Consider the following 16,948-nt stretch of genomic DNA (forward strand, 5'->3'; position numbering starts at 1 on the left):
CTTTATATATTATCACTCATTAAATTCCTAAAATAATCCTAAGAAGTGACGGTTATAATAATCCCCATTTCACAGATGAGGAGGCACAGATGTCTAAACCTCTTTATCAAAGCAAATGAGAAGAATCCTGGACCTGTCCTTGTGGCCAAGCCTTCCTGAGTTCCAAAGGCAGCCTTCTATCCAAGGGCAACTGGCCCCAATCTTGCCAGCCCTGGGCCCTCTCAGCCCTGACCTCAGGCGCCCAGAGGGCATCCAGTATCCAGGCTGCACGGCCGCCCTTCCGGGATTTGCCCACTCTGTGAAACGCACCAGACTGCATGTCCTTCTGCCCTGGCCAGTCTCCCAACGGCCACCTACCTTGCTCTCTGAAAACATGACTGTGCCTTAGATAATTCTGGCGCTAACATTCCCATTGGCCTCAGAAGGCGGGGAGTAAATTCCGAAAGGATGAAGTCGGTCTGAAGGGTCTGGGAGGCCCTGGAGATGGGCATAAAAATGGGAAGCCAATCTGGACCCAATCAGCCAGCTCCAAAGCTTCCCACAGAGAGGGTGACTTCAGGGCACCGCCCAGTGATGAATCCAATCAACTGCCGCCTCTGGGCTGTGGCTTGGAGCTAATCAGCATGGAATGAAAACAGGGAAGTCACCACTCCTGTCCTGAGAGTGCTCCCACATGGCCCCTCCACAAGTCGCTAACCTGATCACCTTCTTTTCTCTTCTAAACTCTCCTCCAGGCTGACTTGCAACTCCCTGAGCTGGTCACGCTTTATCACTACAGACCTCCCTACTGGTTACTGCTATACCTAGAGGGTCATGGTCCCTCAGCCTTTTGGAAACTTGATTTTTATACCCAGCTCAAACGTCTCCTCCTCCAGGAAGGCTTCCCTAGCATCCACCTGCTCTCAACCTGCAAAACACTGCCTGTTTCCTCCTTCATGTTACCGTGGTGACAGACACAGCCCTCTGTACCTTAGTGCACTGCATCACTCCTTATAGACAAAACGCACCCCTTGTACCTAACATGAGGCTTGGCACCAAGAAAGCGTCCCCTAAATGCTCATTGAATAAGTGAATGAGCCTACTTATTCACAAGCAAACACAGCAGAAACCAGTGAAAAACGACAGAGGAACACAGCCAAGGATGAGCCCAGAGGCTGCTGGACTTCTTCTCTGAACGACAAGACAGTCAATATTTCAACTTGCGGGCCACATGACCTCTGTTGTGACGACTCCACTGGGCCACTATAGCACAAAAGCAGCCATGGAGAGTACGTCCACAAGTAGGTGGAGCCATGTCCCAATGCAATTTCACTTTAAAAAGCAGGCAGCTGGACAGATGTGGCCTGCAGGCCACGGTTTGCTGACCCCTGGATTAGAGTATTTAACACATCTCCAAGTGGCTAAAGGAGACAGGCTCATTCTTAGCAAGTTGTCCTCTACCTTCCCCTAAAGACAGCTGGCCAGGCTGGGAGGGAGGGAGGGAGAGAAGGAGGGAGGGAGGCAAGGCCATCTCCTAAGAGAGCCTGAATCATTTCTGGATGATTAAAAACATTTTCTCAGAACTCTCTCAGACCTCAAGCCTCAAACCCTTGAGGGAGTCAAGGGAGGAAAATCTACGTAAGCTACCAGTTAGTGACAGTCCTCTAAAGAGGCAGATGTGACTTCAGCCACCAGCTTAAGATAACAGAGGACATGGTGCTGTTTGGGGTTTGGTTGTTTATTTTTTTACCATTTTACTAACACTGTCATTAGCAGCGTTGTTATTATTACTGATACTGTCAAGTCTATTGATAAAGTCTGCCCTGCCTGAGGTCCTGGGAAAGAAAGAAAACAAGAGAAAATTCACTCAAGGGAAAAACCAAACTCCAAGGAAATTTAATTAAATAAAGAGAGTGCTTGACTGTAAAAGAGACATGGTCTGTCCCCAAATCTAACTTCCTCCTCTGCCCCTGTCTCCAGGGGAACTGGTGGAGCACAAAAACCCCAATCCTTCCCCCAGAGCGAGAAACACCCTGATACTATTACAAATATGCCCCGGCAGCAGTAAATCCCGTCTGCTCAGGCAGAGCTTGTTTCCCTTTGCTCCTGCTTTCCCCTTCCCAATAAATGCGCCTAAAAAGAACATTGGGGTTCCCTGTCAGCTCTTCCTTCTTCCAGCCTGGTTTTCGGCTGGTCGTACCTCTCCACCGGCAGCCGGCCATTTCTTGCCCTTAGACGAGCGTCGCCTGTGAGCATCACGTGGGCGGAAACCTCCAGCCTGGGCCATGTCGCTAGAGGCAGGGAAGGGACAGCCCAGGACCCGTCTTCTCTGCCTCTCTGAGATCTGGACCACGTGGCTTTGGCGTCTGTATTTCCTTCTTCATCGATAAACCGGGGCACTTAATTCACACAGAAGACAGTGGGGGAAAGTGAAGCGTAATTGAAAGGGAAGTGAAATCACCCTGCAGGGAAGCCGGATGCATTCGATGAGATCAGACAGGTGAAGAGACCTAACAGAAGCAGTAATTATTTCCCAATGATTATCATAGCAAGGTACCCGTTACCACGCACCCATGGTAACGCCATGCCAGGCCCTGAGCTTTGCATATTTTATCTCATTTAATCCTCACCATTAGCCAAGAAGTAGGGACTATTACGACCCAAATATCCAGGCCAGGAAATGACGGCTCTCACAGAGATGAAATGACGCACAGGGCCGCAGAGCCGGTACGTGACTCCCAAAGCCGGGAACACAGTAAGAATCTAATAAGTGCCGGGTAAAGCTGAGCGCACAAGTGAACTACACGCACAGATCCCACTGTCTCTTGACCCCATAACTTCTGGAGACCGCTAGCCTGGCTCTGCTCTCCGAAGTGCGCCAACAAACGTACCTGAGCATCTTCTAGAACGTTTGGATCATGTCCACAGACACCTGGTTTGGGGTAGGACACCAGCGCTCCGGGGAATTTATTTCAAAGGAGATAATAAACCCTCCACCTCCCCCCTGCTGAGGGCCCCCAATAAAGCTGCTGCTCCAGACCCAGCTGTCGTCAGTGAAAGCGACAGTCCCTCCCAACACGAGGTGTGTGGCAGCTGGAAAAGCCCCTTTCGGCCCGCGGCTGTTCCATCCTCACCAAGGCCTCAGCAGGTAAGGAGAACAAGAATCCTGATTGCCTTTTCTGAAAAGAGAAGCTGAATTTCGAGCAACATGACTTCCTTTGGTGACCCAGGGAAGAGGTGAGAGAGATTCGGGGCAGGTCTCGGGTGCAAACCAGGGCTCCTGCCCTGAGCCGTTTGCCCGTCGTGGGGGACTATGCCCCCCGCCCACACCCGTGAGGAGGCGGTGGGCCCGAGGGAGAAGTTGCTGGTGGCTGTGGGATCCAGGGATGGTGCGCGACCTGAGAAGCCATCAGACACGCACAAAATGCGGAGCAGACGGCGGGCGGTGTCGACACTGAACTCTGTCCCTGCTCACCGCAAACTTCCGGCACTCTGACCGGGGTCCCCCGCTGGCTCCTCTGGCCTCCTCCAGCTTGCGGGTGACCAAACACTCCCCGCTTACGTGGCCCTTTCATCTCCACGGCCTCAACCAAAACTCCAGCCTCATCCCCACGGTGCAGATGGGGAAACTGAGTCTGGAGGAGCCAACAATCTCCTGGGGTCACAAGCAGGTAAGTCGCAGGAGCCCAGAATTTGAAACCAGGACGGTAGGGCAGCAAAGCTGGTGCTCGGCGGAACAACGCCCGTTCTGTGGAAGAATCCCCTGCGCTCCCCTCCCTCTCTCGCTCGGTGGGGTCCCCCCAGACTCCCGGCATGCCCCTGGGATCACCTCCGGTTGCCGGCGCTGAGGAACCAAGCCCTTCAGACCCCAAAACCGGTTGAAAATTTAACTCGGTCACCAAGAAAGGGAAATATCGAGATCCAGTAGACAACCGGGACCCCGCTCACTGCATGACCGCCCAGGCTCCCCGTCACCTGACGCGTCCCTGGGAGAACCTTTCCCCGGCAGCTGCCACTCTCACCTGCCCCGGGAAACCTCTGTCGGAGCCAGACAACGGGACATAAAAGAGTGAGGAGCAGCTGCCGTTTACCGAGCCCACACTCAGCGGCCAGCTTTTACACACATCACCTCCCCGCGTCCTCGACCCGGCCTCTGAAGGCGGATGCAGGTCCCGTTACAGACGGTGTTCCTGTTCAAGGGGCCCCAAGGGTCTCTGCAGCCACAGAGAGGACTCCCCTGCAGACTCCAGGCCCCCCTGGTGTCCCCATCCCCTCCTAGTGTCACCTCGGCCCTCCCTCCCTCTCGCCTTCCACTTCCTCCACGCCCAGCCCAGATGCCACCTGCTCAGTGGCTCTGGTCCAACCCACTTCTAAGGCACCAAACCACCCACCAGCATTACCTAGGCACGGGCCAACATGTGATGCCACCCAGAAGGTTCGTGTTCCTCCAAAATCGTGTCTAAGCTCACGAAGCCCACAGGTTTTCCGCAGGCCCGACAGAGTCCAGCGCCGCGAGCTTAGCCAAGCAACTTCTGGAAACCACCTGGGTTTTCGACAGACGCCACTCCCCTCTGTTCCCTCCTTCAGAGTCCCGGGCAAGGTATAAAGCAGTGGTCGCGAGTACAATACTGGCTTTGTGACCTGCCTAAGCTGTGCAGCCTCGGCCCAATCCATGCACCTCTCTGATCCCCACCTCCTCCTTTCTGACAAGGGATGGGGCAGCCTGGACCTTATAAAGTTGTTATAAAGATAAAAAGGAGGCCACCCACAGACAGCCCTTGCACACAGTGTGTCTACAGCATCATAAACACAGAGTGATGCCTTGTACACGGTAGGCAACAATAAACATCTGTACAGAGACACGGGGTGAGGGCATTTTAAATCTGCCTTTTCCACATCCATTGGCACCAGGATGTTGGGACAAATCCACTGATTATGAAGGACACACCCTCCCTTCATAAAGGACCCTCCAGCCTCCTCCATTGCCATGTCTCCTGGCCTAGCCTTGCCCCCAAGGGCGTAACTCCCCTTTGCTGAAACCCCAGTGTCTCATGGGAGGACCAGCACCACCAAGAGGCTGAGGGCCTTGCTGAATAAGCTCATGGTCAGGGGTAAGGAGGAGTTCAGGGGTACAAGACTCAAAGGAAAGTGGGTGCAGTTGGGCAAGGCTCTGGCATTTTCCCTACGGACCATATCCTTCCTTCAAAAAAACAAAAAAACAAACAAAAAAACCCACCTCCTTTTAAAGTCCCCTTTTCCCGGGATGTGTACATTATTGACTTTGGCATTGAAAGGCTGCAGGAAGCTTTGACAACACAAAATGGTCCAGAAAGATATCGCAAAAGAAGAAGCAGTCAAAAATATATACTTTTTAAAAATTGTTTTGAGCTTTGATGATCTGGAAGAAAAAAACCCACTCCAAGCAGATTTGAGATTTGGCATTTTGTGGGCAATAAAACACAATAATCTACCTGCGAAGAAAGCAAAGAAGTCCAAACACAGCCTGTCACCCCTGAAACTCGGCATAGCTGTTCCTTCCTCTAGAAAGCGTCCCCTGAACTCGCTCGTCTGCACTGGGCCACCCAGCTGCCCCCAGGTCCTCCCAGCCACCTTGCTCCCCGGCCTGTGAAGAGTAACAGCAGAGACGCAATCACACTAACCCTGTGCGGGAGCCCTCCCTACGGTGCACCCGCGCTGAGGACAGGCCACGAGGAAGAGCCAGCCCGTGAACGGTGTTGCCTGCAAAAGAACCATCAAGTGCAAAGAAATGAAACGAATGCCTCACACTCAAAGAATCCGGAACGGGGTGTCACCGGGTTGATCAGTGCAACAATAATAATAATAACTGGAAGCCACGAGTGAACTATACAGCTGTTGATGAGCGTGGGGACGTGTCAAGTTCCCTCAAAGGGCATTGAAGGTCAAAGCTGAGACATCCTTCCTGTGTCCAGGCATTTTACAGGCAGGACACCAGGCTCGGCCAGGCCTGAGTTCTCCCCACTGCTGTTGCCTTTCATGAAGCATTTCCTCAAGAAAATGAGTGTGATCAGGAGCTCTTTACCTGCAAAACTGAAATTGTAACAACGTCCTAGAAAGAGTGGGAGAAATGATGCGTGTGAGTGTTCAAGTGCTTGTGGGTGTGTGTGAGCGCGTGTGTGAGCGCGTGCGTGCGTGTGTGTGCCCTGGAAGGAGGGAGTCACAGCAAGGCTCCTAGCTTTCATCTGGTTCCTACAAATTTGACTAAGAACCCCTGGGAAAAGCACGCTCTGGGTCTGACAAGCCAAAGTCCAAATCGGTTACGGTTTCCTGTGCTGTACCAGAGCCTCGGGCGTCACAAAGTTTCCTGGCTTTCATCTGGCCTCAGAATTACTTAAGTTGTCATGACCGTTGACATCATTATCATCGTCATCATCTGAGACACAGCACCGTTCTGAGGAAGCCTGGAGCTCTCCGGAGCCATTCTCAGCCAGGAACGCGGGATGTCTGGAGGCATTTTTGATTTCAGGACTGGGGGGGGCTGCTGTGGATGTTACTGACATCTGGTGGGTAGAGGCCAGGGAGGCTACTACGCACCCTCCAATGCACAGAATGGCCCCCTATAAATGAACACTCTGGCCCCAAATGTCATAGGGCCGAGGCTGAGAAACTCTGAGTTAGCCCTTTCCATGCTGTCCCTGGAGACTCCCGAGAAAGCCTCCTACCTGGGGCCTGAGAGCCGGTGCATGTGACACCTGATGGCACTGACAATGATCAGTGTTCTTGAGCATGGCTCCCCCAACCCACTGACCTCCGGTCTGCGGTGAGGAAGGAACACACAGGAACCTACAGATCCCCTGCATAAAAGCCCCTTACTCTAGAATCTTGCTTACTTTGGGGGCATAAATATAGCCCTATGGTTTTATAAAAGACCATGGGGACTTTTCTGGCCTTTCAAATATGTCAAAGGAAGACTGTGAAGCATTACTAACTTTTTTCTGCTCCAAAATACTAAAAGGGCTGCATCGCCTACCCTGCCCCCATCTGTGGGACAACTGCTCTGTCAAATTCAGGGCTTGACCAAAGTCTTGGCAAAACCACCGGCTGCCCACACCCACCACAAAACCGGCTTCCCCAGCTCTGGGACCTCACGACTGTCCCACTCCTTGGGCCTCTGCCCTCTGGAGGCAGGCTGGCGGTAGAACAGAGAGCAGGGGAAGAAATCTTTGACTTGGTCCCTTTGTTTGGGCCATCTGATTGCCAATTCTCTCCAAGCAAAAGAACCAAAGTCAGGTCCTGCTCAAGCGGGGAAGGCAGCCCTGGACAGTGGCGAAAGCATGTGTCATCTCACTTATTCCTCATGACAACACGAAATGATTAAGTATTCCTATGCCTGTGTCAAAGACTGAGACACTGATGGGGAAGGGGCTGGAGCAAGGTCCTCACAGCCCAGTGGTCCGGCCAGGACTCTCATGCCAGGCTCGGAACTCATACACCTTCCTGACTGCGCCACTCACTGACCAGGCCAGCGGGACAAAGACCCAGGAGGGCAGCCCGACTACTGTGGCCCACGTCCATTTTATCTACATGCCCAGTGCTGGCACATGGCCAAGGCTAAGACGCTGATTTCCGCTGAAACAATCCCTGCTGCTTCTCTTCCTTGCCGTTCCATGGACAGGCTTCAGGAGGGGTCCTCCACAGCTAGAGTCACCCCACGGCTGGCCCCAAGCCCTTTCCAGATGCCTCCCAAGGAAATGAAGCCACTGCCTCTTTGGAGCACTCTCTTTGCAACACCACGAGCTATTACTCAGAGCCTGCTTTGCAGTTTCTTCCTTAGAGCTCATTTTCTTCTCTTAATTGGTCTTCAGTGTGGCAGGGAGACCAACGCGACAGCTTCTGTGACAGCAGCGCTGCGGGAAGGTTAGGGGCAGCATGACCCCGTCTGCTCCCACTGGAGGCAGGCAGGAACTACGAGCTTGTTCCCACGTGGCGCTGCGGGCTCAAAACCAGCCAGGAATAAAGACTAAAGGGGGCCCCCTCCCCCTGCGCCCGCCAGGATGCTCTGTCTATAACCCAGAACTACGCCTGCACTTGTTCCCTGCCATGCCTGGGTCAGGCCTTTATCCTCTCTGGGATTCAGCTGTTCCTTATTGGAAAGTCGAGATGATTAGACAGAGCTTCCTTCCAGTTTGCACCCACGTGGCTCTGTTTCCGCGGCCCTTGAGCGCGGATGCTTGGGCTTCTCTGCTGAAGGAAGGTTATCAGGCAGCGCCCCCTGGTGGCCGTCAAGAATCCTCAAGAAGGAGCACCCGCCGGAGGGTGTCCAAGGCAATCCGCACCAGGAGGAAAAGGCATCAAGGCATCTAAGGGTTTGCAGCCAACCAGATTTGACCCCCAGTTTTCAAGCAAGAAGCCTGGGTTTTAAAGCAAAAATACAGCCCTGCCACTCCGTCCCTCTGTCCTCCGTGATGACAAAGGCAGAAGGTCTTCAGAAGGGAGAGCTTGACAAACAAGGCCAGCCCGTCGCCCAGGGTGTCCTGGTATCCGATTACAAAGCCTGTCCACCTCACTTCTCCTCCACGAAGCACCAGACGGAGAAGGGAAAGACAAAAGTGCTAAAGAAAGAAAATGATCAGATGATGGAGCTACACTGAGCCCTGTCCCTAAGGTCAGGGCTGATGTGGGTCTGGGAAGTGTCAACAGGTCTCTGTGGGCCTGGGGGAAGGGAGGCCCCGTACTAGTGAGGAGTGAGGTCAGCGGGGGGTGGTCTGGGCTGTGAGGCACCCGACAGTCAGAACCGCATGGGGAGGGAGGGATATGTTTGCCCAAAGAAAACCACAGACCCCCTAAATGAGCATGAGCCCCAGAGCCACTATCCCGACGTCCCTCCAGAGATAATGAGATGTGGTCCCCACCCCCAAAGAGCTCACAGTCTGATGGGGAACAGACAAGAAAACTGGGCATAGAGGACACTGCAAGTTAAAGCACGTGTTTTTAGTGAGACTGATGTGAGTTTGAGCACAGGCTCTACCTAGTACTGGCTCTGTGACTCTGGGCAAGTTACTTAACCTCTCTGAGCACGTCCATCCTTCCATCCCTTGCATCCCTTCCTCCCTTCCCCTGACCACCTGGTATAATAAGTCATAAATGAAAGCCCTACGTAAATGCTATACCACTGTACACACAGTAATTCACCCTCACCACAGAGTTCATGGACAACGCCCCCAACCTCCTTACTCATGTGCTTATTCTCCTCTTCCCAAAGGAAGAGCTTCCTTAGGGCAGAATGAGACATCTCTTAATTTAGAGCGTGTATGTATTGGTTTTAGCTTACACTCATTATTTCTTTCTTGGTCTTTTACAAGGGTTAGCAAACTTTTTCTGTAAAAAGCAAGAGAGTAAATATCTTAGCCTTTCTGGGTCATCCAGTCTCTGGCACATTACTCAGCTCTGCAGGTGTAGTGCGAACACAGCCCTAGCCAGTTTGTAAACAAATAGGTGTGGCAGCATTCCAATAAAACTTTATTTACAAAAGCGGGCAGAGGGCCGGATTTGACCAGTGGGCTGTAGTTGGCCGACCCATTTTAGAGACAGTTCTCTTTCATTATACATTTGTATAAGGTCTGTACTCCTATAATAACTTATTTTCTCCATTATCCCCCACAATAGTTCTGCTCCCCAAGGGACCCCCTCAATGATACCACTACCAGTAGGAGCAATACTGTGCCTGGTTCACGATTAGCTTCTAAGACACCTAACCAGCAGCTTCCCACTTGGAACAGTTGCTCCTGTTGTAGGAAGCCCAAGCCACATGCAAAGGCAGCAGCCAGCCATGACTGAACTCCCACCTAACCACCAAGGCCATCCACGCACATGCGCCATGGTGAAGGCCCCAGCCCACTCAGTCCGAAACACGTAAAACCGAAGAACCACCGAGCTGAGCCCAGCCAACACAGGGAATCATGAGGGATCACCAGGCTGGTGTCACTGGAAGCCACTAAGTTTTGGAGTAAATTGTTGCATGACGACAAGTCAGAATGCCCCCCCCCCCCTCCCCAGTTCAGCCACACGGGCCTGCCTTCCCCTTCTTGGAAGTGCTTTTAGAGATCTGTGTCACCCTTTCTTCTAGCTCTTTGAAAATACTCTTCCCCCAGCCTCACGCCTTGTCCCTGTTTGTCATTCAAGTCTTGGTTTAAGTGTCACCTCCCCCGTTCAGTGTGTCCAGGTAGCCAGGCCACAGCCCTCCATTAGTCAGTCAAACATTAACGGAGCTGCTGCTGTGCAGGAATTCTGTGGAGGTGATTAGAGTCTATAATCAGGTGACCTGAAGTAAGAAAGACGATCCTCCATAATCTGGATGGGCCCTTGGAAGGCGTGAAGAGCCGAACAGAGGCTTCCCTGAAGAAAAGGAAATTCTGCCCACGAACAGACCCTTCAGCTTGTGCCCCAGAGTTCCAGCCTGCCCTTCCAGACAGCCCGCCCTGCAGGTCCCAGACCCGCCCAGTCGGCCTCCAGTCACAATAAGTTCCTGGCACTAAATCTCAACATACTTTTCCTCCTGGCTCTGCTCCTCTGACGCTCCCGCTGCAATGACCCCCCCCACACACACACCATCAAAGCTGGCCTGCTAGTCACCAACCTATCCCTCTATTTCAACGGTCACCACCTGATCTATTTCCTGTTCATTCTTTCGATATGTCCCGCAGCAGCACTGGCTGACAGAGCTTTCTGTGTTGATAGAAAAGTCCTAGAACTGTGCTGTCCCGATAGGACAGCCACTAGCTACTGTGGCTGTGGGTCACTTGAAATGTGCCTAGTGCGACGGAAGAGGTAAGTTTTTAATTTTATTTCATTTTAGTGACTATAAGGTTAACATCCGCATGAATCTAGAGGCCACCCCATTGGGCAGCTCAGGTCTAGAACACAAGGACCATGAGAGCGGGGAGCTGGTTAGCCTGAATCACTGCTACGTCCCCAGTCCCCCCACTGGGACCAAAATAGAGGACGTTTGATCTGTATTTATAGCGCACAAACGAGCAATCTGTGGGTGCGTGTGGGTGCATTAGGGTTCTGTGCCTTGCACTGGAGAATGCTACTGCAGCCCCACGTCTGTGTAAGGGGTTCCTGAGAGCCTGCAGAATGGGACGGCTGGGGACATAAAACGGAGGGAGACAAAGGATCACCGACACTGCGGGCTTTGGGACAGGTGGCTCCTTCTCAGGGTCCAGCCTCCCAACGTGAGAAGCAACGGGAACAACAGGGCAATCTAGGTGCTTCTTCCTCTTCGTTGCAGGCAAAGGAAGGCAGTGGGAAGCTCTGGGGGCTTCGTCTGACACCCCCACCGGGAGGATGCACGGGGGCATCTGAGGCTGTCTGTTCTGTTGCAGGGCCACTTTACATCCTGCTTTTCCCCGGACCATGAGTTCTTCCTGGACTCTCAGGAGGAGCAGCTGGAGGGGGGTCCAACAAAGCAAGCTCCCCAGGGGCTGCCGGGGTGCAGGGGCACCTGTCAGCGGCCCCCACACAGCCTGCTGGGCCTCCGCCTGGATTTACCAGCATCCCACTCTAAGCTACCCACCTACTCTGCAGCGGGGGTTTGTTTGAAAACTGGGCAAGTGACCCAAGCTTCTTCTGCTCAGAGCCCTACACGGCAAGCTCCATGCCATGGCCCTCCAAGGGGGCTGGCCCTGCCCACCTACCTGACCCCAGTTCCCACTGCTCCTCCCAGCATTCCCAGGAGCCGGCCACACTGGGCTTTCTGGCACAGGCTCCCTCCTGCCACCCCCTTATCATTAGAACTCCTCCTCCTCCTCCTTAAGGTCCCAGCTCCACCCTGAAGAAAGTCCCCAAGCCCTGGAACCCAGCACAGTGCCAGATGCATAGTGAGTGCTTGATCGTTATGCATGGCAGGCAGGGAGGAAAGGAAGGGGAGGAAAAAAGCAAAGTCTTCCAGTGCCCGGGACCTGGGTTTTTCCTTGGGAAAGTGAAGACGCAAATGCACACACAGCATTAGGTTGAAAACAGTCAAAGGAACGTGCTTCTCAGCAGCCAAGTCCAGCTGACCTAGGACCTCAGCCCCGTAAGGGCCCTGGCGTGTGGGGTGGGGGATGCAGAAATGGGGCTGTGCACGCTGGAAACTTGTTTGGGGTTCTGCTTTCACTTTTTGGCCAGCAGGGAAGGGCGAGCCCCCAGCCCTCAGAGAACAATCAAGCCAGACAGGGGACAGGACGCTCTAAAGCAGCAGCAATATTCAGAGAGACAGTGGCTCAGAGAGAAGGGAAATCACAGACAAACAGAGAGCAGAATTAGAAAAGCTGAAACCCATGGGCCCGTTGGAGACAAAAAATAAGAGGAGGATAGAAAGAAGGTGGAGGAAAGTGAGATGGGGCAGAGAAAGACTAGAGGACCCTGGTGATGATGGTGATGAAGGTGGTGGTGGTGATGAAGGTGGTGGTGGTGATGAAGGTGGTGGTGGTGATGAAGGTGGTGGTGGTGATAAAGGTGGTGGTGATGATGGTGACGAAGGTGGCGGTGCTGATGAAGGTGGTGGTGGTGATGATGGTGGTGGTGGTGATGGTGATGAAGGTGGTGGTGGTGATGATGGTGGTGGTAGTGATGGCGACGGTGATAATGATGACAGTGGGGATGGTGGGGATGGTGGGAATGATGACATCGATGATGGTGGTGGTGGTGGTGGTGGTGGCGGTGGTGATGGTGGGATGATGGCAATGGGGTTTGTAGGATGGGGGTAGGCACAGTGCTACTGTGATAAGGACAATAAAGGTAACAATAAAAGTTATCACGTAGCTAATCCAGGCCAGGCCCTGGGCTTTGCCTGCCTCATTTCATATAAGCTTCCCAACAGCCAACAGGGTATAAATGAGTCCCCACTGCATACCAGGATTTAAAATGTTTAATTTCATCACTGTGGAAGACTCCAGCTGAGAACTGGGGAGACCAAGATGAAAAATACGGTAAGAAGCAAGAGTCAAAAACTAGTTTGTTCCTTAGTCTGGGATAACATTTTTGATTACGCTGAAGGGGGGGAAATGATGAAACCACCCAGCTACCAAGAGAGTTAGAAGCTTCAAAGAACAAACAATTTTTGAGGGAAGAGAATTTAAGGCAAGGATCAGTGGCGAATGGCTCACTGCTTCCCCCTGGTGGAGATCATTAGAAAGCACATGGCATAGCTTTCCTGTACTTCAACAAATAAAAACTGGTGCTGGGAACCGAGCGTGAATAGCAGCACACCGCACCTGTCCTCAGGGAAGGCACAAGCACATGAGAGAGTAAGACAAAAAACTGACCATCAGTCTAAGGCATGGCCAGTTGGCGGCAGAAGCATTCATTCATTCACTCATTCATTCTCTCATTCAAGTGCAGAGGCCTTGCGTCAGGGGCCTGAGAATAAGCAGGATTCATCGGAAGGACAAAGGGGAAGGGAATTCGAGGCAGTGGGTTGAACACCAAGAAGTGAAATTCATGCCTGATCTAGGAAATTCTAAGTGACTAGTAGATTTGCACAACATTGAGAGCTTGATGAGGAAATGCGAACAGTGGGTTCCAATCAGAAGCCAAACCCCGAGATGCTTTGCAATCCGTGGGAAAGTCTATGTATGGGAAGCCACTGGTGAGGTTTTCTGCCAAACTCAGGAGTCCGGCTGTGAAGAAGAGGCATGAACTCTGAAAAGCAATGGCGAGCCCGACCTCAACTGCTCACTCTCCTGCATTGTGGGGGATGGGGGAGGGGAGGGGCGAGGCAGAAGCTGGTACACACGTTTCAGAAAGCAAACGTGGCAGCGCTCACCAGAAGTCTGAAGACATGTAAACTCTTTCCTGTGGGAACCACACACCTATGAATTCTCACTAAAGGAGTCGTCCTGGATGTGCGGTAGATAACACTTGAGGCGGCTCACTGCATTGCTGCTTATAATAAGAAAAAGATGGAGCCGGCCTAACTGCCTAAAAATAGGAGATTGCTTAACTAAATGGTGGCAGTATCCAGGCCTTAAAAATGAAGAGCAAATGCATTTATTGACCAAGATGTGGAAGCTGTAACATGGTAATGAGGCACCATTCTTAAAGGAGAGACAACTGCTACCTGCTTCGCACCGCAGGTGGACAGAAGTCACCTTGAAGCAGGTTTTGTCTGCACTGCATGATTGAGAGGCCCCTCTCAGCCATGCAAATGTTACACGAGTCAACAGTACTGTACTAGAATAAGGAATAACCTGACCTTTATAGCTGTTCAACCAGGGGTGATCCCGCCGCACTACCCAGAACACTTGAAAGTATCTGGAGACATTTCTCTGTGTCATGAATGGGAGGGGGCTGTTACTGTATCCAGTGGGTAGAGACCAGGGATGCTACCAAACATCCTTCAAAGACAGGACAGCCTCCAATTCACAGTCTCTTTTGATGCTGACTTATAGCCCTGATCAAGATCTGCTAGCAACAACAAATATAAAAGAGCATACATGGGGGATCTGGGCCAATGACCCGTTTCAAATATGCTCTGTTTTGTTCACTGATAGATCCTCAGCACACCTGGCACAAAGTCGTCGTCGGCAGCCGTCCATCTCGAGAGACGATGGTGTAGCTTCTTAAGAGTCTATCTGCACCGCCGAGAATGGTTGTGCAGTCCGACTCGGGAGTGACACGGTATCTGTCTCCTCCCGTGTTGAAGCTACAGAGCCTGGGCAGGGTGATATGGAGGGTCTGCTGTTGCCCATGCAGCAGACCCCCCCTCTCTTCGCAGCTGAAGGGTCCAAGGGAAAGACGGAGTCAATACAGCTTGGCTTCAGGTGCGCCGCAGGAGTTGCCTGTGTTGACTACAACGTCAAACCGCCTTAGGGACTCCGGCTCCGGATTTTCTGTCGGGGTTTACTCCCTTAGCCTTTCCCCTGAAGAGGTATGCCGCAAGGCAGCGGAGGTTTTTTGGAGTCAGAGTTTTCCTTCTCTGATGTGCCCTGACTGGAAGATCGAACCAGCGACACTTAGCTCGCAGGCCGACGCTCAATCCACTGAGCCAAACCAGCCAGCTCTGGTGCCTAATAAACACTCGTTATGGCACAAAGTAGTCACTCACTAAATATTGTTGCCTGTTGAATCCAGGGAGGGCGTCTGTGGGTAAGAACCTGCCCAACTGTGCCAGACTCTATAAAACAGTGACACCTTGTGGCCAGAACTGAAACAGCCACGCAGGTGGACCAATAATCTTTGGCTGTTGGCAGAGCTAATTCCTTAACACTGAAAGGCTGGGGAACTTGTGGGAAAATTATAAAGCTGGAAAGAAGCAGGAGGCCTCAAGAGGATGATATTTGATGTCCTGCTAAGAAAGGCAGACGGGAGTTTGAACAATTCAAAGGTAGTATACACACACCTATTGGTCTGGAAGAAGTATATCAAAAATTATACCAAAATGACAACAGCAGGTCCATAGAGGGTGGAGCTTAAGGTAATTATGTTTATGTGTTTTCTGAGTTACTTTATAATGAATTCATATTGTTTATGTAATATATGTGTGTGTGTGTATATATATATATATATATATATATATATTATATATATATATATTAGATACTGACCCAAAATACAAAGACACTTCAGAATGTCTAAGGTAAAATAAAACACTTCTGGTCTCCCTTGGGACAGTTCCCAGAAGATGCCCTGCTCACTTCTACCTCCGAGTCCCACGCCCATCTCTCCTCTGCTCACAAGCGAGATCTACCACCCAGAGTTGAGACTGTCGCGTCCTGGCCTGCAGCTGCGGGCACAGGAACCAGAGGACTGTCCCCCAGGTGTCCATCCCCCGGCGCTGCTCACCTGACATGTGCACATTCCGGAGGCAGGAGAGGGAGGCATTGAGACGGGCGCATTCCTCCTGGTTGGCTCCGTATTTCTCCACGGTCTCACACACCTGCTCATCCGTCATCTCCAGGAGGGCCTCCAGGCTCAGCTGCCCCGGAGTGATTTCCTAGAGAGTTTAAGAAGGAGGGTAAGTAGCCGTCCAGCGCCTAGAGCGGTGGAACGCCGTTCGAGCCTCCACGGCACCGCGAGGATGGGTGCTTAGCGGTAAGAGTTGGGTCTCCGATTTGAGGGTCAGACAGGCTTGGGTTTGATCTCAGCTGTACCACTCATTAGCTAGATGACCTGGAGCAAGTAATTTAACCTGTATGAGCCTCACTTGACTCACCTGTAAAGATGGGACTCTTAAGTGCACATACTACGCAGGAAAGCACATGGCGCTCCAAAAATGGTGGGAGCTAATTGTCTCTCTCCCAAGGCAGTTTCTAAATTCCTTATGAGCAAGGTGTCAATCCATTTACCTTTGGAGGGCCCTTTGTACCTCCTGCTCAGCTCATACTGCGGTGGCTTGTCCCAAATTCGGGATGAAATCAGACAGAGCAAACTGGACAACCCAAGTTTCCTGATAGCTGCCCTCCCTCTCTGCTAAATGTCTCGGGCAGGTGCCCTTCACCGCCACCAATAACCATCCCCCTTTCCCAAAACGATGTGTCCCTAGACCTCATAATATGGATACACCTTGAAATTTGTCCAACTTCTATATTTATGCATCTACAAAAATAGCCTTCGTTTTATAACACTTAATGGTATCCAGTGTTTTAACATTATCATCATTATTATTATTATTAAAGTAAGAATTTCAGATACCTAAGGATGGAGATTCTAGGGGAATACGTGGAATACTTGTGCCCTCTGGTGGCCAGGTCTTTGTATCACAACAAAATCAGACATTTCTGCAACCAGGAAGAGGAAAACTGCAAGCACAAAAATTCTGTCCAAAAAAGAAAAAAAGATGCAGGGCAAAAGCCATGAAGCCCAACTGATGCCTTTACACCTCGTTATGGCAGGGGACAGGGAGAGAACAATAATTGAGTGGCTTAGCAGCTTTCTCAAGCAGGAACACCTTAGAGGTAATTAATCCCCACTTTAAGAAAAGTGATGGACCAGTATCTGAAAGTACAAA

General features: G+C 51.7%; 1 protein-coding gene across 2 annotated transcripts in view; it reads right to left on the reverse strand.

Moving 5' to 3' along the window:
• The window catches only part of KSR2 (kinase suppressor of ras 2), a 271,920-nt gene that overhangs the window by 192,567 nt on the left and 62,405 nt on the right, over window positions 1-16,948 (reverse strand). For both annotated transcript variants that reach the window (XM_090290536.1, XM_090290537.1), the window contains exon 3: window positions 15,784-15,934. In XM_090290536.1, coding sequence (XP_090146662.1) covers window positions 15,784-15,934 — 151 coding nt within the window. The remainder of the gene's footprint in view (window positions 1-15,783; window positions 15,935-16,948) is intronic.

This window comes from Furipterus horrens, unplaced genomic scaffold, assembly GCF_987537825.1.
Source record: "Furipterus horrens unplaced genomic scaffold, mFurHor1.1.pri manual_scaffold_11, whole genome shotgun sequence".
Taxonomy (NCBI): Eukaryota; Metazoa; Chordata; class Mammalia; order Chiroptera; family Furipteridae; genus Furipterus; species Furipterus horrens.